Here is a 22,543-nt window from a genome sequence, read left to right as displayed (position 1 = left end):
ATGGCCCTCTGGCTCCACCTGCAGGTCTTGTTGTGAAAAACACCAAATCGGATCCAATGAGCTGAAATATCAGGCCGGCCTGGGTTCCAAAGCAGCTCCCCACTTCTCCCTTGTGTTGGGGGGGGAAGGCCCTGGAAGGCGTCACGCAGAGGGGCTTTGAGGCGGAGGGCAGACGGAGCTCCGCAGGGGCCGAGGGACCGGCAGGGACGAGAACGACACCCCTCGCCCCCAACACCACGACAGGCTTTGCACAACAGTTTATTTTGGAACAACAGTTTCCCAATAAATTATACAGCTTAAAAAAAAAACGAGAGAAAGAGAAGAGAGCACAAAGCACAGGAACCCAGAACAGACAACCGGAAAGACAAGAGTGGAAGCCCACCACCTCTCTACCCACGGCCACAGCACAAGGCACAGACCCTCCTCCTCCTCCTCAGCCCTCTCTCCTTCCTTGGCCCTTCCTTTAGAGGCAGTGCTTAGTGTTTCATCAAAAGGAGACCGGTAGGCACCACGCACTCGACTTGGGGACAGATATCTGAACTGTACACAGAGCAGGCTAAGTACAGAGGCCACAGTGGGGGAGGCCCTGCCCCTTCTTAACTCGCAGCAGGGGACCCAGGGGATAGACAATGAAGGCTCCTGCTGCTCTGGAACAGGCTGGGATTTCTTAGGCCTTGCGTCCAGAAAGGGCAGCCAGTGCTGGAGCACGAGGGGAGGGAGCGGGGTAGTGCACTGGGATGGCGGGGGGTGGGGAGAACTGCCAGCCAATCCCTGGCTACGCCCAGCAAATGCCCTCGAGCCGGCCATCCGCCTGCCACGGCTCTGGAGTGGCTTGTGTGCGGAGCGGACGAGGAGCCAGCCGCGACCAGGGGAAAGGCGGCGCGGGTGAAGCTTCGGGAGGGGGCTGGCGGCGGTAGTGCCCCGCCCTTCTCTTCCCACACCCTCCGTCTCCAAGCTGTCCCGCCGGCTGGTGCGGAAGCCCACGCTTTGGCACCTTTAGTAGTCTTCTGCCCCCAGCAGGAAGCCCAGGAGGAAGCTGATGGCCCGCTGGCGGTCGAACGGGCTCTGCTTCGCCTGGAGGTTGGGCGGCGGCCGCAGGAGGAGGCTGGCGAAGAGGGTGGCTGCGGGCGGGGAAGCAGACGTTCAGGTGAGGCGGAAGTGGGGCGGGGCAGGGGCAATCCCCCAACGGGCCCCAACGTCACTTACCTAGCATGTTGGCACTGACGTTGTTGCTCTCGGAGTATTTCAGCAGCTCCCGCAAGAAGGCCATCACGTAGCGGAACACGTTCCGGTGGGACCGCGGCAACTGGCAGATCACCTGGGAAGGCAGGCAGGGAGGGGGCAGCTCAGAGCTCCGGGGCAGGGGCGCAGAACCTGGGGGCCGAGGGCCAAAGCAGGCCCTCCTAAGGTTCCCATCCGGCCCTCGACGGTTCCCGGGCGGCCTCGCCCACCAGCCCTGACCTAATCTAATTACGCTGTGCGATTATCACCATCCGTAGACCAAGGCTTTTTCCATCTCACCCGGCAACATCATTTTCACGGTGTTTATTGCTGATATTCAACATCCCACCTGATGAAGGATTTTGAGGGACGAGAAAGCTTGCGGGAGCTCTTTGCGACCCTTATGTCAGCAGCTCGAACATAAGCATTATCCGGTTACTCCATATGCCCCTTAAGTTCTATTTATCTACCCACCTACTAGATTTTTATGCCACCCAATAGCTAAAGCTCTCTGTGTGGTTCACAAATAAAGAGATTAAAAACTGTACAACGCAAAATAATAAAATGATGTAAACTCTAACACAATGCAGGGAACTAAAAACAACTAGTACCCCATTGACAGCTGATATTAAGAACAGAAGAACATAAGAATTTCCATGCTGGATCAGACCAAGGGTCCGTCTAGTCCAGCACTCTGTTCGCACAGTGGCCAACCAGCCATCGGCCAGGGATGAACAAGCAGGACCTGGTGCAACAGCACCCTCCCACCCATGTTCCCCAGCAACTGGGGCACACAGGCTTATTGCCTCAGATACTGGAGATAGCACATAGTCATCAGGGCTAGTAGCCATTGCTAGCCTTCTCCTCCAGGAATTTATCCAACCCCCTTTTAAAGCCACCCAAATTGGTGGCCATCACTACATCTTATGGCAGCGATTTCCACAGTTTCACTATGTGCTGTTACAGCATGGGAAGGATAAATGCTCACTTCCTATAATGCTAAATTTGTATTTCTGCACTGCTGCTGATTTTATCCTGGTTGTGCTTTTATATTGTATTTTATAGCATGTTTTTATACTGTTGGTTTTATACTTTGAATGGTTTTAATTGTGGTGAACCGCCCAGAGAGCTTTGGCTATTGGGCGGTATAGAAATACAATGAACAAAGAAATAAGGTCCACCATCAACACTCAGCAGCCTCTGTATTCAGCACGGATGCCCACATCAGACGTCCCGCCACCTCCACAAAACGCTTCGCTGGACATTGATGGAAGCGGGATATAAGTGACCCTGACCGACCCAGGAGAGCCGTCGCTCCGGGGCCTTACCTGCCGGCAGAGGCGGCTATCTTGCGAGCAGTCGAGGCAGCGCTGATACAGTTCGTAGCAAATGACGGGTTCCGGCAGCGCCTCCAGGAAGATGAGCAGAGCCTCGGCCACCGAGTGGTTGCTGCCAGCTGAGTGGTCGCCCGTCAAGGAGGGGTCGGTCCAAAACAGGCAGCTCTGTTCTTACCCCACGGGGCCCACCCTGAAGGGTTTCCCCTTGGGCCGCAGGAGTCCTGTGAGCAGAGCAAGCTGGGGGAATCTGACCCATGGGATAGCCACTGTCCCTGCAGTGCCCCCTGGGACCCCTTGGGAAGCCGACAGGCAGGGCAATACAGGCAAGGAGGCAACAGGAGCTTGACCGGGGCGGATTTCAGAGCAGCCGAAGTAACGCAGCGAAGCTCTCGTCACCATTTGGCCAAATCGGGAGGACAACGGACAGACCAGCTTAGCAAGGAGCCACAAGGGTCTCAGTGAAGTCAGGGCCCAAAACAGGTCCCCGAGATCTTTGGAGAAACCCCGCAAGCCGGCCTTCTTCCCCCAACCTTGTGCCCTCCAGGTGTTTGGACGATAACTCCCAGCATTCCAGGCCACTGCCCATACTGGCAGGGGCAGATGGGAGTTGACTTCCAAAGCATCTGGCTCGAGGAAGGATGCTGTAAGTGTATGCGGAGATGCATTCCTGGCGGCCGTGTCACAGCTCTAGCGGATCTGGAGACCCATCCGGAAGCATTTCTAGTCAGGCTGGCCTTTGCAAACCAGAGTTGGGTCTTTTTAAATTAGGATAAGCGGTCCGTATTCACTGTGCTGTGTGTCCCCTTGTATTAGAACTTGCCTCAAAGCCTAAGGGATGGGCTCACAGAGGAAAGGAACGAGAGGCCTAATCCAGTGGTTCCCAAACTTTTTCAGGTAACCGCCCCCTTGGTTCCACAAACTCATGCCCAGTGCCCCCTGCTCACAACCCCTTTAAATGGGAAGCACCCGCCACAGACTTGCCAAGGGAGGGAGGGAAAAGAGAGCAAATGCCTCTGTTTTGCAGCCGGCGTGGCGGGGCACACCAAGCAGGGTATGTCTCTTCATTAGCGTTTTGGTGCTTTTGAAACATTTCAATTCACTGTTAAAAGGACTCTTCTTAAATGGTATTAATACATGTGTGGATTCTTTCCCTATATGGCTTGGGACCAAACTACCTTCTCCCATAAAAATGTCCGTGGGTCTTAAGACCTACTGGAGTGGCGCTTCTCGGAAAAGACCACCTCAAGTGCCCCCCTGCCACCCCTTGGCCTCTTAGCGCCCCCCTATGCAATCCCACCGCCCCTAAGGGGGCAGTACCACCCACTTTGGGAACCACTGGCCTAGTCCATCACTAGCCCAGTTTTTTTGTTTTTTGTTTTAAAAAGGATACGGATTGTCTCAGGAATGCTGGTATCCAGGCACTCGATAATCTCCTGCAGCTCATCCTGCATGCCTGGGGTCTGGAAAAGGTCCTCCTGCCGGAGAGAACCAAAGCACTAACACCTGCTCAAGGAGCCCTGGGACTGGGCAGAGTTTATGCTGGGGTGTATCAACACACAGACTCCAGCCAGACAGTAATGGAGAGCAACCCAAAAGCACAAGGCCGTGTAAGGATGGAGAGCTTGGTCCTACGTCCATCCTCTCAAGCACCCCCAGGGAATCTCAGGGCTGCTCCATCTATCGGGCCACCCAGTGACATCTCTCCCCACCCCATCTCTTTATTATTTTGAGCCATGGAGGAGCCAAGTCATTCCTCTGAGCAAAGGAGCAGAACGGAGAGTCCCTTTTCTGGGACAGATGCAGTTGTAAATCCATGGGCTTTCCCAAGCCGTTCTGGGAATCTCTGTGTATATGTCTTATAAGCAGATGCACGTGCACGGTCTCCCTGTGCTGCCACTTTATCCCTAGCAGGAATCTGCAAGAACTAGTCGGTGACTAAAAAAATGTAAAGCGAGAAGTGGCTCCTGGGAACACACATACCCCCGAAATGGCGTTTTTCTGCCCCGCACTCCCCAACCATTTTGATTCCAGTAACTTTCACCTTCTATCTCACAGTGGTTCCCAATTGGTGGTCTGCGGACACGCCCACCCCCACCTAGGGGGTCCGTGGCACCATTCACATATTAGCTCTGCAAGGTCCACATTTTAATAAAAGAAAATACGCCGTCTCCCCACTCCGTTTGCTTTGACGGTGACCTCATGCGCGAAAGCACCTGCGTGATTTAGCGGCTAGCTTCAGAGGTTCCTTCCCTGCACCTAATCCTGAAAACTCATGGAGAAGGAATCCTTTTGAATGTGGTGATGTACAACTAACAACTCTCTCTGCGGAACAGCGAGATGCACTTGTTGACGTGACTTGTGAGGGTTCACTGAAATCATTTTTCAAAGAATATAGACTGGACCAATTCTGGGTGAAGGTTTTTCCTGATTCTAAGTTAGGTGAAAAGGCTTTGAAACATCTACCGTATTTCTTCGATTCTAAGACACACTTTCCCCCCCCCAAATAAACAGCTCTAAAAATGGAGTGTGTCTTAGAAGCGATGGCGTCTTAGAATCAAAAAAATACGGTAAGAGGAAAAGAGGAAGCTCCTGCAGCAGCCGCGAGCCATGCGAGCGAGGGGGAGCTGGGAGGGTAAGCGCCTGGTTTTGTGTTAGTCCTGAAGGTGCTTCGGAAATCCTAAATTCATTCAAAGTCCCATCGATTTCCATGGGACTTACTCGCGTGTCGTCGTCCCCTGGTGTACCGACAAGTAAAGAGCCGGATCCTATGGAGAATTTGGAGCGCCTTAAACGGAACCGATCGAACAGACGCGGGACTGGAGAGAGAAGCGTTTTAGCTCCTTAATCGCGTCTTCTCCTCTCTCTCCCCGCCCGAAAATATTGTTTACTACGGGCCCCCCCTTCTTCCCGCGCAAATGTCGGTTTCTTCTCGCACAGAGGGAAAAAAGAAAAAGACACAACCATTAGAAGAAAGCGCAGAGGGAAGGGGAGGAGGTTGGCTGGGCGGTGAGGGAAGTAGTATTTCTTAGATTCTAAGATGCCCTTTTTTCCCAAATAAACATCTCTAAAAATGGGGTGCATCTTAGAATCGATGGCGTCTTAGAATCGAAGAAATACAGTAGTTCCTTTTTGTTCCACGTATCTTTGTGAACAAACGTTTTCGACATTTTGTTATATGAAGAACAAGCGTAGAAATCGGCTCGCTGTTGATCCAGATTTGAGATTAAAAGTAGGAAATACTGAACCGGATGTGGAAAGGATTGTTCGGGACAAAAAGAGGCACGATTTCTCCCAATCACATTTAGGTTTAGTAGCTGCTCGACATGTCATAATTTGTTCAGTTGTAAACTAGACGTTAGTAAAATTAAATTCGTCTTAATATTCCTAACTAAATCATTGTCATTCTTGCATGGTAAGATCCCAAATTTTATGGTCTGTTTTTTTTAGTATACCTAAAATCCTTTGCCTATTAGGGGCTAGCCCTTATTTTCTCCAAAAAATGGCTTCGCGCAGGTAACTACCATAGAGATCACAAAATTTATCAAAAGGAGGGGGTCCGTGGCTTGGCATTTGAAAAACAAGGGGTCCGCAGTACTTAGCTAATTGGGAACCACTGTCCTATCTGAAACAGCATCCCCACTCTCTGCCCCATACCTGATGGCAGGCGTTCTTGAAGAGGTGGTCTACCAAGATCCAGATCTCCTTGGGTATGTGCAAAGGCCGCTCGCTGGAGTCCTCGCCGTCGGAGGGCACCATCTCCAGAAGGGATTTCTCCTGAGGTCCAAAGAAAGGCAAGTGAGGTTGACGTGAGGAGGTCTGCGTCTTCCTAGCTCAATTTGCCCTGGGTCCTACGGCCAAGGCAGCCTACAGCGGCTGCGATTATTCACGCAAAGATTTCTAGACTTCCTGCTGAGCCCTAACGAAGAACCGCAAAGCAGTTTACGATACGAGACCAATAAAAGCACTGCAACACCCTGAAGCAGAATTAAGCAGCCCCTGCCGTCCCCTACCCCTCTCCGCTGCTGTTTGGCACGGTCGGCGCCATCTCAAGTCAGCATACTCAAATAAAGAGGGGAGGGAAAGAAAAGGAAGAAGGGAAAGAGAGGTATGGCCATCGTCCACTTGCTCTCATCCACGAGGAAATGGCTAAACAGGGCCTAATTCATGCATATACATTTATAATAATAAAAGGGGATGTGTGTCCGTCCGTCCGTCCATCAGAGCTGCAGCGCCATGAAATGCAGACACCTCAAACTTGATGTGCATGCTAAGGAGACCTTAGAGGTGTGCACCTTGGGGTCCTTATTGATGCAGTAACACCGTCAGCCACTAGGGGCAGAATTAGAATCATAGATCTGTGGAGTTGGAAGGTACCACAAGGGTCATCTAATCCAACCCTCTGCAATGTGCCAGAAAATTAATTAAATCATCCATGAGAGGTGGCTGTCCAGCCTCTTCTTAAAAACCTCCAGAGATGGGTACCGCGTCCAGTTCTGGGTTCCACACTTCAAGAAGGAAGCAGACAAGCTGGAGGGGGTTCAGAGGAGGGCAACCAGGATGATCAGGGGTCTGGAAACAAAGCCCTATGAAGAGAGACTGAAAGAACTGGGCATGTTTAGCCTGGAGAAGAGAAGATTGAGGGGAGACATGGTAGCACTCTTCGAAGACTTGAAAGGTTGTCACACAGAGGAGGGCCAGGATCTCTTCTCGATCCTCCCAGAGTGCAGGACACGGAATAACGGGCTCAAGTTAAAGGAAGCCAGATTCCGGCTGGACATCAGGAAAAACTTCCTGACTGTTAGAGCAGTATGACAATGGAATCAGTTACCTAGGGAGGTTGTGGGCTCTCCCACCCTAGAGGCCTTCAAGAGGCAGCTGGACAACCATCTGTCAGGGATGCTTTAGGGTGGATTCCTGCATTGGGCAGGGGTTGGACTCAATGGCCTTATAGGGCCCTTCCAACTCTACTATTCTATGAGACTATGAACCTATAATCTCTGTAGGTAGACTGTTCCACTGTTGTACAGATCATACTGTCAGGAAGTTTTTCCTTATATTTAATCAGAATTTAGATAGCTTTAACTTATACCCATTATTTCAGGTCCTATTTTCTGTGGACGTGGAAAATAGTTCTTGACCATCTTCCCGGTGGCATCCTTTTATGTACCTGAACACTGCTAACGTGTCTCCCCAACGACTTCCCAAACCAGCAAACAGCTTTGCAGTTGACAGTTTGACGTCAGGGGAGATTAGCAAGCTGAGGGGCAGAATTATATGGCTGGCCCCCTGCCCGTTGCTGTGGGGCAGACCCTCCCGGGAAATGGAGTAGAAAGACCCATCTCTCAAGTGGCTTAAGGGGTGGACCATGGCATGGGCTGTACCTAGGGGTGTCAGCAGGCAGGGCTTCACTCAGAAGGGGAAGGCATGACGTGTGTAAGTCAGATAGCTGTGGAAGTTTGTGTGACAGCTTTGCTGTATTAAACTCGGAGCTATTCCACTGGGTCCGTCTGCTGGTGTGCATGTGTGTGTATGTACTGATTTTGCAATAGCAGTTAAAAACATAGAATACTAGAGCTGGAAGGGGCCTATAATTGAGTCCAACCCCCTGCTCAATGCAGGAATCCACCGTAAAGCATCCCTGACAGAGGGCTGTCCAGCTGCCTCTTGAAGGCCTCTAGGGTGGGAGAGCCCACCACCTCCCTAGGTCATGGGTTCCATTGTCGTACTGCTCTAACAGTCAGGAAGTTTTTCCTGATGGCCAGCCAGAATCCGGCTTCCTGTCCCTTGAGCCCATGCTTCCTTGTAGCTTAGCCCCACGTCGCCGAGGGATGCTTCTGATCACAGGCGGTTGTACGGCTCACGTCGTTCTTTCCCTGACGCCAGCGGCTGGACTGGGGATGGACAAGGGCTGATGGCGTGGCAAGAACAACACAATCAGAGCTTCCTGGGTTTCCAAAGCGACATAAATAAGACTTTTCAGTGGCTACCTACAATGCTTGGGTAACACCCCAAAAGGGCTTCTTTGATTCTCAGATGGATGCCGTTGCCTTGGGTCACCCCAAAACACCCGCACTCTGACTCATCCGAATAGTCAGAATGAAATAAGCTGCAACAGTGCTCACTGAGAACAAACATGCGTGTATGTGCGCGTGAGAGAAACAAGCTCTCTGGGCACCTGCCGACAGTTAACAGGGGCCTCCCTGTTAACTGACGGATTTATTTATTTATTATTGCATTTATATCCTGCCCTCTTTCCTCCAAGGAACCCAAGGCGCTGTACATAATTCTCCTCCTCTCCATTTTATCCTCACAACAACCCTGTGAGGTGGGTTGGGCTGAGAGTCTGTGGCTGGCCCAAGGTCACCCAGTGGGTTTCCATGGCCGCGTGGGGGGACTAGAACCCGGATCTCCCGACTCCCAGTCTGACACTTTAGCCACTACGCCACATGGGCTCTCTGCAAGAATCACTCGAGAGACACGGCCCAGCCTGTTACCTTTTCTAGGAAGCTGTCTTCTCCCTGAGACCAGAGTAGGAAGGCAAGAGCAAAGAGGAAGAAGAAGAACAGATACAAAACAAAGTGCGTTACTGGCAGAGGTAGAGGAAAAGAAAGAGGAACAACCCCCAAGCGCCGGGCGGTGGAAAAATAACACACACGTTTAGCAGCCGTGCGAAGGGGAAGCTGGGTTAAAGGGCAGATGGGAACTGAGCCTGGAATGACTCAACGGAGAGGAAGCGGCAGACACCAGGCAAAGGTCTGGACAGTGCACAGGAAAGCCAGCACACAGCTGCAGCAGCAGATTCGGAAGGCAGGGCCCCCACGGCACAGGCAGAAAGGAGAAGGGGAAGTGACTTGGCAGGAGGGAGACGGAGCGCGCGGCTTCCCTGCCAAGCCCAGGGATCTCCCCACCGCTTCCTACCAGATCGATGAGCTTGGTGACGGGGACTTCGCGAATCGGCCGCTTCATCCGGCACAACGCCTCCAAGGAGGTGCCGAAGCAGCTGGGCAGGTAGCTGCCGCTGATGGTGAGGAAGTAGTCCTTGCCCCGGTCCAGGTGGAGGACGAGGATGTCTTCGATCTTGTCCTCCCCTGAATTGAGCAGCGTCACCGAGTCCTTGCTGACGTAGACGTCGAGGGAGATCTCCACCTCCTCGTCTGAAACAGGAGGACAGAGAGACTTCAAGACCAACAGCGAAATTGAAGGAAGTCGGGCAAAACAACCTCTTGGGAACCAGTCTATGGAGAACGAAGTTACCGACTCGTTTCAGTAACCAGAAACGGAGCTCTACCCTACCTCGCAATACCTCCAAAGCAGCAGCTGCTTGTAAACAATGCTAAGAAACTCATAATATTTTTATTCTGCCCAACAGCTGAAGCTCTCTGGGCGGTTCACTGTCCTATGACTAAATCGGAGGAATATCTCCCATGTCTTCCCCACACCACTCAGAAAGGGTGTGTAAAATTCTTTCAGGATTGCAGATAGCAAACGATGATATAAGCTGTCAATCGGAGAAAATGTTTCCACTGAGCATTATTGAGGAACGTGCATGTTTAGAGGTATGGGCTTAGAGTCTCCTTTTGACTCTGTTCATGTGGGACGAGTTGGTCGAATAAAAGCATTACGGTGATGTGGATTTTGGAGGTTTTGTTTCGGCGAACAGGGCTCACTTTTTACGTGACGTGGAAAAGAAATCTGAATCTCTCTCCTGCAACCTTTTCATTGTATCGTAAATGTTATTGTACTGTAGTGCCCTTTTTACTGCACGTCGCTGGCTTTTCCTTGCAAGTGTATTTTGTAACCTAGCAATAAAAAAGAGAAGAAGACCCGACGACACTCACTGCTGTAGAACGTACGAAGCTCTCTAGCACCGTACCAACTCTGACTGGCAGCAGCAAGCCAGCGTCTCCGGGCGACTTCTTTCCTAAACTTTCTCCTTGAGATCCTTTAACTCAGAGGTGGGGAACCTGTGGGCCTCCAGATGTTGTAGGACTATATCTTGTTAAGTATAAGAAAGTAAAAGGCTTGCGTAGTCATTAAAATTGAGTGTGTGGCTATCTCAAGGCTAAACAGAGGAAGACTATCTATGAGCAATTACCTTGAGATAGAAGCTGTACTGGGAACCTTGCCAGGATTCTCTAAGATATCATGGTGTTAATGATATGAATATACCAAAGATCCTTGAGGCTGGGTTAGCCTAATCACAGCTGTATGTAATATAGATAAGAACTGTGTATATATGTATATGTGTATAGCTTTTGTCACTCTGCACAATGACACGGAACTGTTAAGAAGTCTGAAGCTAATAAACTTACTCTGCTAAGTAAGACCTGCATTGTGAGCTGTGTTTCTGAGCACAAACAGAATTCCCAAGGAAAAGTTCTGGCCCCAACATATCTGCCATCACCCCGACTTATGCTGACTGGGGCTGACATCATCTGGAGGGCTGCAGGTTCCCCACTCCTGCTTAAAACTGGAGATGCTAGAGCCTGAAGCTCAGGAGCCCATCAATATAACTCTGTACAGCACCATGTACATTGATGGCGCTATATAAATAAATAATAATAATAATAATAATAATAATAACACATGCGCTCTGCCATTGAGTGAAGGGCCCCTGCTAGCCAACCACTGGATAGTGGCCACGGCAGAACGGCCCACTCTTTTAAAGCAGGCTTGCCCACTCTGGTACCCTTGCATTCCGTTGGACTACAACCCCCACTGTCCGTATCTCTGGACTGCCCAGAGATATTTCGTGAACCGCCCAGAGAGCTTTGGCTATTGGGAGGTATAGAAATAAAATGAATGGGGAATGATGGGAGGTGTAGTCCAACGCACCTGCAGGAACACAGGAAGCTGCCTTACACTGAGTCAGACCCTTGGGCCAGGGAAGGAAAGGAAAGGAACCTCTCCTGCAAGCACTGAGTCATTACTGACTCTTGGAGGGACGCCAGCTTTCGCTGACGTTTTCTTGGCAGGCCTTATAGCGGGGTGGTTTGCCGTTGCCTTCCCTGGCCGTTATTACTTTTCCCCCAGCTAACTAGGTACTCATTTTACCGACCTCGGGAGGATGGAAGGCTGAGTCGACCCGAGCCGGCTGCCTGAGAACCAGCTTCCGCTGGGATCGAACTCAGGCCGTGGGGAGAGTTTCGGCTGCAGAAACTGCTGCTTTACCGCTCTGCGCCACGCGAGGCCTTGGGCCACCTAGCCAGTATTGTCGACATGGACTGGCAGCAGCGGCTGCCCAGGGTTTCTGGCAGGAGTTTTTCCAGCCCTACCTGGAGATGGATCGAACCCGGCACCTTCCGCATGCAAAGCAGGGGCTCTACCCACTGAGCTGTGGTCCCTCCCTTCGCAGGGGCACCAGTTGGCGAGGCTGGTTTAGAGGCGGTTGATAATGACGGAGCGCAGGAGGAGGAAAGCGGGGAAACGCAACCCGACAGACACTGCCACGCAGCCCCGGAGACTCACTTGGCTCGACGAAGCCCTCGCAGGGCTCGGCGCGGAGCCAGGGCTTACAGTACTGGCTGTCGTTGAGCTTGGGGATGAAGGAGAAGTGGCAGGGGACCTGGCCGTTGTTCGTGATCTGGAACTTCTCCTTCTGCAGCTGCCGGAACTTCACATTCTCAAAGGAAAACTGCAGCCCAAGAACGGAGGGGAAAAAGTGAAAGAGAGAGAAAAGCCTTCAGCAAGTAACAAGGAAACAAGAGTTTCCCTCTAAAGCTGGACCCTCACTCACGAGGGATTCCCAGCCCTGGCACCCAGAGTGCTTGACTCCTCACAAGGAATCCCCTGCATTTCTGGAGCCGCTTTCTCTTCCGAGGGGGACGGGGGAGAGGTCCCGTTTCGTTCTCACCTCCCTCCGGCTCAGCTCTAGCGACGGAAGGAAGTCGTTCTCCATCCTGTCCATCATCCGGACGATGTCCTCAAACACCTTTCGGTACCGCTTGTCATCCACGACTTTCACCTGCGGGAAAGGGAGAGGTCACACTGAGAAAGGGGTGGGAGAGGAGCTCAAAGAAAAAAAAAAGAGAAAGAAAGAGGGATGTGGCACGAGCTGAGATGCCGAGTTTCCCGAGCGCTGCGGTAGCTCTGGGGCCCACTTTGCAGTGCAAACGGTCCAGTCCGTTTGAGGCGGTTGCTCGAGTCAGGAAGAGCAGCCTGCGCCCCAAAGAGCAGACAACGGGGGCAACTCAAACACATATAGCTGATCGTTTAAATTTGAGATTTTGCACTGCTGCTGTTTTCAACTGGTTGAGCGTTTGTATTTTATAGTATGGTTTTATACTGTTGTTTTATACTTTGGATGTTTTTAATTTTCGTGAACCGCCCAGAGAGCTCCGGCTATTGGGCGGTATAACAATGAAATAAATAAATAAATAAATAAATAAAATCAACCCAAAAGCTGTGGGCGGAGGAGCGCTGGGTCAAGGGGTCGTGGCTGTTTGCCGGGGACGCCTCCCCAGCCCCGAGAAAATGCCAGTGACAACTAAGCAACGTGACACGGACGACGGTCCGAGCCGCCAAGGGAGTTACCCCGATCAGGAAGAGGGAGCTGACGGGCTTGTGGTCGCTCGTTTTCAGTTCCATGTGGCTGCGATAGTGGAGCTGATGGACGCTGCCCCCTCGCCAGAGGATTCGGTCGCACCAGGCCGGGACGCGGCACTTCCCGCTGCAAGGAGACAGGACGGACGTCAGGCTGGCTGCGGACGGCGGCGACGTGCGGATGTGGGGGGAAACCCATCCTTCTTGACTCGCCCTCTAGGCCAGTCTTTCCTGAGCTGTTGCCCTTCAGATGTGTCGGACTGCAACTCCCAGCATGCTGGCTGGGAATGATAGGAGCTGAAGTCCCAAACCCACCTGGAGGACACCAGACTGGGGGATGGGAGGCAGATGTAGAGGATAGGCAGACGTTTGGCCTCGTGGAGAAGTTGGGAACTCAGACGACTGCCTGCAAGTAGGGTAGATTATTTATCCTTCTAGGCCAGGACTCTGAGCTCTGACTGGCAGGGGCTGACCTGGCCCAGGGTCGTTTACTACCCGATCACTTTTTAACTGGAGATGCCCAGGTTTGGCCTTGGGACTCTCTGCCTACAAAGCCCATGATCCACTGCCGAGCTACGCTTCCCTCCCAAAGCAACGGTGCCCATCCATTTTTCTCAGCCCCTGCGCCCTCGGTGCTTCAGCGCCCTCTCCTGTTGGCCTCAGGGAGGCTGCCAGAGGAAGCCCTGCGCCGCCGGCAATCCTGTCTGCTCCTTCGTTTACCCTCAGCTGCCCAAGGGGAAATCCAACTAGCGGGCCCAGGCGGCTCCCGGGGTCCTCCACAGCCATGCGCGGCGAGGAATGTGCCCGGGGTCGCCCGGTCAGGGAAGGTGGCCCTACTGTTTTGCACAGGCAGACTCATCCTGAGAGAGCATCAAGTCTAATTCCAAGCCTTCCTTGCAGCAAAGAAGGCTCAGTTCAGTTCCTGCTGCAACTTCTCACTGAACTGCAACAGCGGTTACATACTATGAGAGGGGAGAGGCCACGAAGAACAGCTACAAAAGACTATGATTACATTTCTAGCCCGCCTTTTTTGCTCTTGCAAAGAACCTCAGCGCTGGCCTGAAGTCACCCAGTGAGCTGCACGGCTGAGTGGGGACTAGAACCCGGATCTTCTGAGTCCCTAACTGCTAACTGAGTCCCTAACTCTAACTGCTACACCGCACTGCCTCTCTCTCGTATATGGCTTTGGAGGACTTTTGTGAGCTTGGCTACCTGGGCAGACGCAGGAAGGCTGGAGTGTAAAGAAGCAGCCAAAGCATTTCCAGAGAAGCCAAACAGGGGTGGCCCACATCCAACTAACACCGCCTTGCAATTAACAACTGGTCTGGTCGCCAGAGGCGAGAAGAAATTCCATGCAGGTGAGGGAGTGGGCTGGAGGAAGAGGAGCGGATCTCTGTCTGCCTGCTTGCTTTTGAGTGCTGGATTTGAAGGAAGGGAACCTCTGTCCTTCCTTCACCAGCCGGCCCGGCAAAAGTCGTTCTTTCTTTTCTTTTTACCAGCCTGCAAAGTAACACAGGATGCTACCCTTTTAAGCAAGCAAGTAAAGGAGGCTGTGCAGGCCAGCAAACTTCGTGGGCTTATTTACAAGGTGGAATCATCAGCCGGCTGCTTACCTGGAATCCCAGCGATCTGTTTTGGAGTCAAATTTGTAAGTGGGGATGAACTTGATCTCTCCTTCTGTAAAGTCTGCAAAAGCCGCCTTTTGAGTACGCTGAATATTCAGCTGGAGGCAAAAAGCAACAGCCCATCAACAGGGGTCCCTCTGTTGCCAGACAGCACAACCTTCTCCCAGCCACCATCGGTGTGGACACCACAGCAAAGCACTAGGCGGCATCACGTGGCTGGAACACCCTTTAAACAGGCCTTCCCCAACCTGGTGCCCTCCAGATGTTGTTGGGAGTACAACTCCGAGCATTCCTGAATGTTGGCTATGTTGGCTGGGCCTGATGGGAGCTGAAGTTCAGAACATCTGGAGGGCACCAGGATGGAGAAAGTGGCTTTAAACAATATGGACGGTAACTGGCTGCAGAGCTTGACCCCCCCCCGCTCCCCCCCCCCCCCCAAGCTGGCTGCTGTATCGTGCTGCCACCACAGCAAGAAATCCGGAACAGTCAAGCTGCCGCCGCTGGGGGCAGATCAGGAAAACCTGGTCACAGACAGCTGAAAAATGCCAGCCCTGCGAACAAGTGTGGCAAAAACACCCAAGCAAACGATACGCATGTTATTCAGTCGGCCTCCCAACTACTCCTCACAGGTTTTTTTTTTCCCAAAGGGCCCAGATCTCACTGTAAGAGCCTTGCAGTTGGGGGTATATGCAAACGTCAAGACCTGCAAGGAATTCGGATGGCAATTTTACTAGGGTGACCCTATGAAAAGGAGGACAGGGCTCCTGTATCTTTAACAGTTGCATAGAAAAGGGAATTTTCAGCAGGTGTCATTTGTATATACGGGGAACCTGGTGAAATTTCCTCTTCATCATACCAGTTAAAGCTGTCCCTCTTTTAAATCTGGTCACTCTAGTATAGCTCCTGCAGCTTTAACTGTGGTTATGAAGAGGGAATTTCACCAGGTTCCCCATATATACAAATGACACCTGCTGAAATTCCCTTTTCTATGCAACTGTTAAAGATACAGGAGCCCTGTCCTCCTTTTCATAGGGTCACTCTAATTTTACTTCCAAACAGATGAAAGAGGGAGACACAGTTGTGAAAGAACTCGTAACTAATGCCTGAAAATTATACAATAGACGGTGTTTCGTTCACTGAGAATAACTACATCTTGTTAGTAACAGTATATCCTGAGACGATCAACAACTGAAAAACCTCTGTCCTCCTCCTCCGCCTCGCTCTCGCCCTATTCCAACTATGAGCTTGTTCGGATGAGACAGCAACCCATCGTGGGTTAATTAACCCTCAAGGACCTGCAGCGTGTGCCAGCCTGCATTATAAATATGCAAACCCTGACTGAGGGTTGCTGTGTCCTGTGAACCCGGCCAGAAGGTTCTTCAAGGACAGAGCAACCCCCAAAGAACGCTACACCAGACCATGGGTTATGTGACAGTTGCTTAACCCCCAAATAACCCCGGTGGCTGGATTTGCATGACACGACAACCCCTGGTCAGGGGGTTGCATGTTCATGATGGCGGCTGGCAGGTGCCGCAGCTCTTTGAAGGGCTGCTGCTGTGTTTCTTAACTGATCCTCCAGTCTCTTGGGATGTTCCTGCTCATCCTGCACAGCTCCTTACTAACGTTCCCAGAAAACTGGAGCGGAGGTTACTCAAACAGTGGCTGAATGCCGAAAGGTGGCGAGATACTTGGCTTTACTTGGCTCTGTACTCAATTTATTTTTTTTGAAGCCGTTTTGAGTGGGCCTGGATTATCGAAAAGGCTAACACCCCCTACCCCACCCCACTGGTCTAGGGCCTGTGACTTTCATAAGCTGCTTGCTTCGATGACAAAGCCAGTGCTGAACATTTTTTTAAAAAATTAAAGATCTGAGTTATGTTTGTGCCACCCTCTGCCCCCCCCCCCCAAGTTTATTAAGTGGTCCAATGAGGCCCCCAGCAATTTTCAAGTGGTCGACTGGGGAAAAAAGGTTTGGGAACAGGGCTACGGCATCACACATGCTAGCCGGGTTCCCCCGTAATGAGAAATCGCCCAGGGTGAATTTCCCTGTGGGGTTTGCTGTCATGGCAATGACCGCCATTTTGAGCATGTGAGCCGTGGCTGGGGCTTACCGTAGCTTGTTACGTGTGAACCCGGCGAGGGTGGTTAGTTGGGGGTGGTTAAGAAGCCACTGGGCCCATTCAGAAGACCCCTTACACCAAGGCTTTAACCATGGTGAATAAAGCAAAAAGTCTTATTCACCGTGGTTAAAGCCATGGTTTAAGGTGTCTTCTGAACACAGCCTGGCTTTCTGGCATAACCAGCGTGGTTAAAGCCATGGTTTAAGGTGTCTTCTGAACACAGCCTGGCTTTCTGGCATAACCAGCGTGGTTAAAGCCATGGTTTAAGGTGTCTTCTGAACACAGCCTGGCTTTCTGGCATAACCAGCGTGGTTAAAGCCATGGTTTAAGGTGTCTTCTGAACACAGCCTGGCTTTCTGGCATAACCAGCGTGGTTAAAGCCATGGTTTAAGGTGTCTTCTGAACACAGCCTGGCTTTCTGGCATAACCAGCGTGGTTAAAGCCATGGTTTAAGGTGTCTTCTGAACACAGCCTGGCTTTCTGGCATAACCAGCGTGGTTAAAGCCGTGGTTTAAGGTGACTTCTGAACACAGCCTGGCTTTCTGGCATAACCAGCGTGGTTAAAGCCATGGTTTAAGGTGTCTTCTGAACACAGCCTGGCTTTCTGGCATAACCAGCGTGGTTAAAGCCATGGTTTAAGGTGTCTTCTGAACGGGGGCCACTGGCAACCTTAAAACAGCTCACAGCTTCTGAGGGTCTTGCTAAACACCCCACCCACCCACTGCCACCGGGTTCACACATAAAAACAAGCTATGGCATCCTCCTGCAGGGGCTTGAATATTCAAAATGGTGACCACCATCTTGACGAGCAGGCTGCAGGGACATTCACCCAAATCTCTCTCTCAAATTCTGGCCTCTTGTTTCACCAGATGTGTCAACCGTCGTTATGCCTTGCGTCTGCCAGCAACAGCAAGCAGAGAACAAGAACAAACACATCCCTGAACAAACAAACGCACACACACACACACACCAACAACCTCGGGTAGCAACGCTGAAAACAAAAGCAGCCGGCGTTCAAAGTAGAAGTAGTTGCTGGCGACAAGAACGTGCAAGTAATGCAGAATTTCCAAATGACTGTACAATCTAGGTGCTTGCTGCGCTGAAAAGGTACGGTATCCGAGTAACTACAGTGGAATCCTATGCGCCTCTACCCAAGAAGCTTGCTCCTAAGTAAGTATGCAGGGGAAGGCAGCTGTAAAATACATTCCCAGATGTCCCAACCACCCCACCGTAGCTACGGACTTGCTTAATAACCAGTTACGTAAGATTAAGCACCGGGGTGCCTCCCTCACCTGGTCGTACGTCAGCAGTTTCTGAAGCTCGTTTTTACTGATCAGAGTTTTCACATCGTTGGCATCGGGGAGGCAAAGCCTGTAGTTCAAATCGCCCAGCCAGATGACAACACTGAAGGGGGATAGGAAAGAGTACAGAAACCACAGCTACTGGAAAGCTCAGGGGAAAGGAGCCAGGTGCTACTGCCTCCAACAGGGGGAGGCAGCCTGAGGTCCTTCAGTTGTTTTGTACTACAGTTCCCAAGATCTCGGCAGCCTTGCCAATGCTTCCTGGTGCTTATGGGAGCTGTAGTCCAAAATATCCAGAGGGCACCAGGTTACCTATCCCAGGCTTAATAGGTGAAATAGGATTACTAAATGGGACCAGGAAGTATGACCATATTATCTCAGGGCTTCATCGACAGTACTTCTACCGGTCAATTTCCAGGCCTGATTCAGAGAATGACCCTGTTCAAACGACACACGGTGATTAAGCATTTTGAGCTAAGCATTATGGCTTAGCGTGTTGTGTGAACCAGTCTTAACCATCGTGGCTACATAACCATGGTTTAAACACGATGACGCAAAAAAGGGATAGCAGCCTAACCATGGTTTAGCGTGTTGTCTGAACAGGCTCTATAAGTTTTAACCTTTAAAGCCTTTCAAATCTAGGTTAGTTTATTACATTTGTGTAGCACTTTGCAAACTGCAAGAAATCCCCAAGTGATTGGGGCCTGAGTTTTAGAAGGACCCGCGGTCTCTGCATTTGCCTGTCCACATACAAAATATCTTCAAAAGAAGTTCTGCTCCGAGTTCCCCTGCCGTCTGGAGTTGTGACTGCCCCCCCCCCCAATTTTGGAACGCTCCCGTTGGAAGGTTCACTTGGCACTGACCCAGATGTCATTTTGGCATCAGGTAAAGATGTTCTTTATTTCCCCCCCTGAACTGTTTAAACTTCTCTGTCCTCCCCCTGCTGGCTTTATATCGCTCTTTTTTAAAGATCTGATTCTTTTAGTATATCGTTTTAAACATTTAAACTGTATTTCTGACTTCTACGCCACCCCAGGAATATATTTGAAGGGTGGAGGAAGAAATACCCAAAATTAATTAATTAAGGACTCAATTCTATACATGTTTAGATGGGAAAAAGTCTTACAATTCCCAGCATGGCTGGCTGGGGAAAGCTGGGAGTTGTAGGACTTTCCCCAACCCCGTCTAAACAAGCACAGAATTGTGCCGTTAAGAAATCAGAATAAAAAGTGAGCCTATGTTCTAGTGTCCTCCCGCAACTGTTTAGGATTTGCCTGCCGAAGCCAAAGCCAGAGACGGTTAAGCTGAAGACACACTTCCTGAAGCATTTGAGGCTGGCCGACTTAAAACCGGGCAGATAAACACACCCGGGGTCTGCAAGGACAAGCCCCAGTTTGTCTCTCCAGATAGCGAAGACCCAGAACTTCACCTAGTCAAGCTGAGGCTCCCTGCCCCCGCCCCCCCCCGCCCTCGGAGAAACGCACTCATGCTTCATGATGGTCATCTGCGGCAGACCCTGGTCAGGGGGCAGGAAGCTCATCCGGGCGCAGATGTCCTTGTAGTCCTGGTTGCGGCGTTCAAAGTCTTCCACGTGGGCAGCCAGGTGAGAGTTGACGACGCAGAAGCTGGTGTTGTGGAAGTCGAACCTGACGGCCACGCCACCCTTGTTACCCTGCAGGGGCCGAGCAGAAGCCGGCTGTTAGCAGGGAAGGCAGAGGGGAAACTGAGAGAGAGGGAGGGAGAGGGAGAGGGAGAGGGATGGATACATCAAAAAGACGCTCGGCCCTCAGGGCTCAACTCACCATCTTGCTCATGATGCCTGTGCCCACTGTCTCTGCCACCACACTCTTGATAGAGCTGAGCTGGTCCTTCCTGACGAAGATGAGCAACATCATGCCAACCAGACGCACCAGCTGCACCTGTAGGGCACAAGAGACCGGGCATGGCTGCACGCCTTTGTGCGCGAGCCTGGCTCCGTTGCTCTTCCGAGCGGCTGGGAGGGGTGGGGTGCCGGGGGCGGCCGGCCGGCCGCAGAGCTGCAGAGGGCGGGACTTGCTTTCTCGTAAGCCGCAGAGGGCGGGACTTACTTTCTCGTAAGCCGCAGAGGGCGGGACTTACTTTCTCGTAAGCCGCAGAGGGCGGGACTTACTTTCTCGTAAGCCGCAGAGGGCGGGACTTACTTTCTCGTAAGCCGCAGAGGGCGGGACTTACTTTCTCGTAAGCCGCAGAGGGCGGTACTTACTTTCTCGTAAGCCGCAGAGGGCGGGACTTACTTTCTCGTAAGCCGCAGAGGGCGGGACTTACTTTCTCGTAAGCCCCAGAGGGCGGGACTTACTTTCTCGTAAGCCGCAGAGGGCGGGACTTACTTTCTCGTAAGCCGCAGAGGGCGGGACTTACTTTCTCGTAAGCCGCAGAGGGCGGGACTTACTTTCTCGTAAGCCGCAGAGGGCGGGACTTACTTTCTCGTAAGCCGCAGAGGGCGGGACTTACTTTCTCGTAAGCCGCAGAGGGCGGGACTTACTTTCTCGTAAGCCGCAGAGGGCGGGACTTACTTTCTCGTAAGCCGCAGAGGGCGGGACTTACTTTCTCGTAAGCCCCAGAGGGCGGGACTTACTTTCTCGTAAGCCGCAGAGGGCGGGACTTACTTTCTCGTAAGCCGCAGAGGGCGGGACTTACTTTCTCGTAAGCCCCAGAGGGCGGGACTTACTTTCTCGTAAGCCCCAGAGGGCGGGACTTACTTTCTCGTAAGCCCCAGAGGGCGGGACTTACTTTCTCGTAAGCCGCAGAGGGCGGGACTTACTTTCCTGTAAGCCGCAGAGGGCGGGACTTACTTTCCTGTAAGCCGCAGGGGGCGGGACTTACTTTCCTGTAAGCCGCAGGGGGCGGGACTTACTTTCTTGTAAGCCGCAGGGGGCGGGACTTACTTTCTTGTACTTGGCTTTGGCATGCAGCGCCTTCTCCACCGCCGTCAGCCACTCTTGCTCCTTTGTGGACTCGAAGTAGAAGAACGCCTCTGTGCTCAGGTCCAGCTCCTGGAACCTAAAGCCAGAGTTCGTCAGATGCTGCACGTATCTCCAGCAACTGGGCTGCCCCCTCCCTCCCACGCACCCACCCACCGAAACCCGTGGCTACCCTGGTGCCACTGCAAACCACAGCCTCCACGATGACAGGTTTGCCACGGTTATGGCAGAATGTTGCTTCCTGGCTTAAAAAAACAAAAACAAAACACCTCTCTCCAGACACAAATAGTCTCCTCTTTGTTCCAAGGATAAAGTTCAGGATCTAGCAAAACCCTTGGCAATAGTACTCCGGTTTAAATACAGCAGCAGCGACTGCTATGGGCGAGAGAAGACAATGGTCCGGCTCACACATAACAAGAAGCCACAGTGGGTGAATTTCCCCATGGGGCTTTTTGCTGCAGTGGAGGCTGCCGTTTTGACTATTTCAGCCATGGGGGGGTGGGGGCACACCGTAGCTTGTTGTTATGTGTGAACCTGGTGAGGGTGGGTCGTTGGGGTGGATAATAAGCCACCCGCAACTCTAAAGCAGCCCATGGCTTCTGGGTGGCTTGTTTTATTTATTTATTTATTTATTTTTATTAAACTTAAACATACATCAGTACCATAACAAAACAAAACAAAACAACAACAAAAATTACAAATTAAAATCATAATACATAGAATTGAATAACCTTATAACATTTCTAATTTAATATTTTGACATCATCCCATAACATCAAGTGCACTCCCACCACCCCGGGATCTATTCCTGTTTCCAAAATCTCCTTGTTTCTTCTGGAGGTGGTTTTCCACTCCCTTTAGATAATGCATATTCTAGGAACTGATTCCAAATTCCCTCAAAATCATTCATTTTTGTTATCCCTTTTCTTACTTTTAACATTACATGTCAATTTATCATTTACAGCAATATCCCAAATCTCTTTATACCAATCTTCGACATGATAATCTCCTTGTACCTTCCAGTTCCTAGATATGATCAACTTTGCTGCTGTCAGCAAATTCGTTATCAGTTTTGTTTCTTTATTACACTTTAATTCTCCATATAATGATAGCAATGCCACCATAGGTGTCTCTTCAATCTCCATTCCAACAATGTCTTTTATTTCTTTAAACACCATTTCCCACAATTTTTGAACAAATTCACATTCCCACCACATATGTAAATACGTTCCTTTTTTTTGACATCCTCTCCAGCGATTTGCTGAGTTCAGCTTGTTCATTTTATTTAATCTCACTGGGGTTAGATACCACCTCCACTGGGTGGCTTGTTAACCGCCCCAACAACCCACCGTTGCTGGGTTTGCATGTAATGACCAACTATGGTGCACCCCTGCAGTGGCTAGAACGTTCAACGGCCACCAAGACGGGAAGAACTCA

At 51.3% G+C, this 22,543-nt stretch overlaps 1 protein-coding gene across 1 annotated transcript in view; it reads right to left on the bottom strand.

Moving 5' to 3' along the window:
- Nucleotides 1–245: 245 nt before the first annotated feature.
- The window catches only part of OCRL (OCRL inositol polyphosphate-5-phosphatase), a 33,323-nt gene continuing 11,025 nt past the window's right edge, over nt 246–22,543 (bottom strand). The window contains exons 10-23 of the mRNA XM_063141877.1: nt 21,071–21,185; nt 19,949–20,065; nt 19,631–19,818; nt 18,138–18,249; nt 14,714–14,823; nt 13,092–13,227; nt 12,412–12,522; nt 12,027–12,192; nt 9,477–9,712; nt 6,213–6,332; nt 3,949–4,033; nt 2,550–2,677; nt 1,207–1,318; nt 246–1,121 (exon numbers count right to left, since the gene is read on the bottom strand). Of these exons, the coding sequence (XP_062997947.1) occupies nt 997–1,121; nt 1,207–1,318; nt 2,550–2,677; nt 3,949–4,033; nt 6,213–6,332; nt 9,477–9,712; nt 12,027–12,192; nt 12,412–12,522; nt 13,092–13,227; nt 14,714–14,823; nt 18,138–18,249; nt 19,631–19,818; nt 19,949–20,065; nt 21,071–21,185 (1,861 nt within the window). The 3' untranslated portion in view covers nt 246–996. The remainder of the gene's footprint in view (nt 1,122–1,206; nt 1,319–2,549; nt 2,678–3,948; nt 4,034–6,212; nt 6,333–9,476; nt 9,713–12,026; nt 12,193–12,411; nt 12,523–13,091; nt 13,228–14,713; nt 14,824–18,137; nt 18,250–19,630; nt 19,819–19,948; nt 20,066–21,070; nt 21,186–22,543) is intronic.

This window comes from Elgaria multicarinata, chromosome 15, assembly GCF_023053635.1.
Source record: "Elgaria multicarinata webbii isolate HBS135686 ecotype San Diego chromosome 15, rElgMul1.1.pri, whole genome shotgun sequence".
NCBI lineage: Eukaryota > Metazoa > Chordata > Lepidosauria > Squamata > Anguidae > Elgaria > Elgaria multicarinata.
This window is presented reverse-complemented; position numbering and strand designations above follow the sequence as displayed.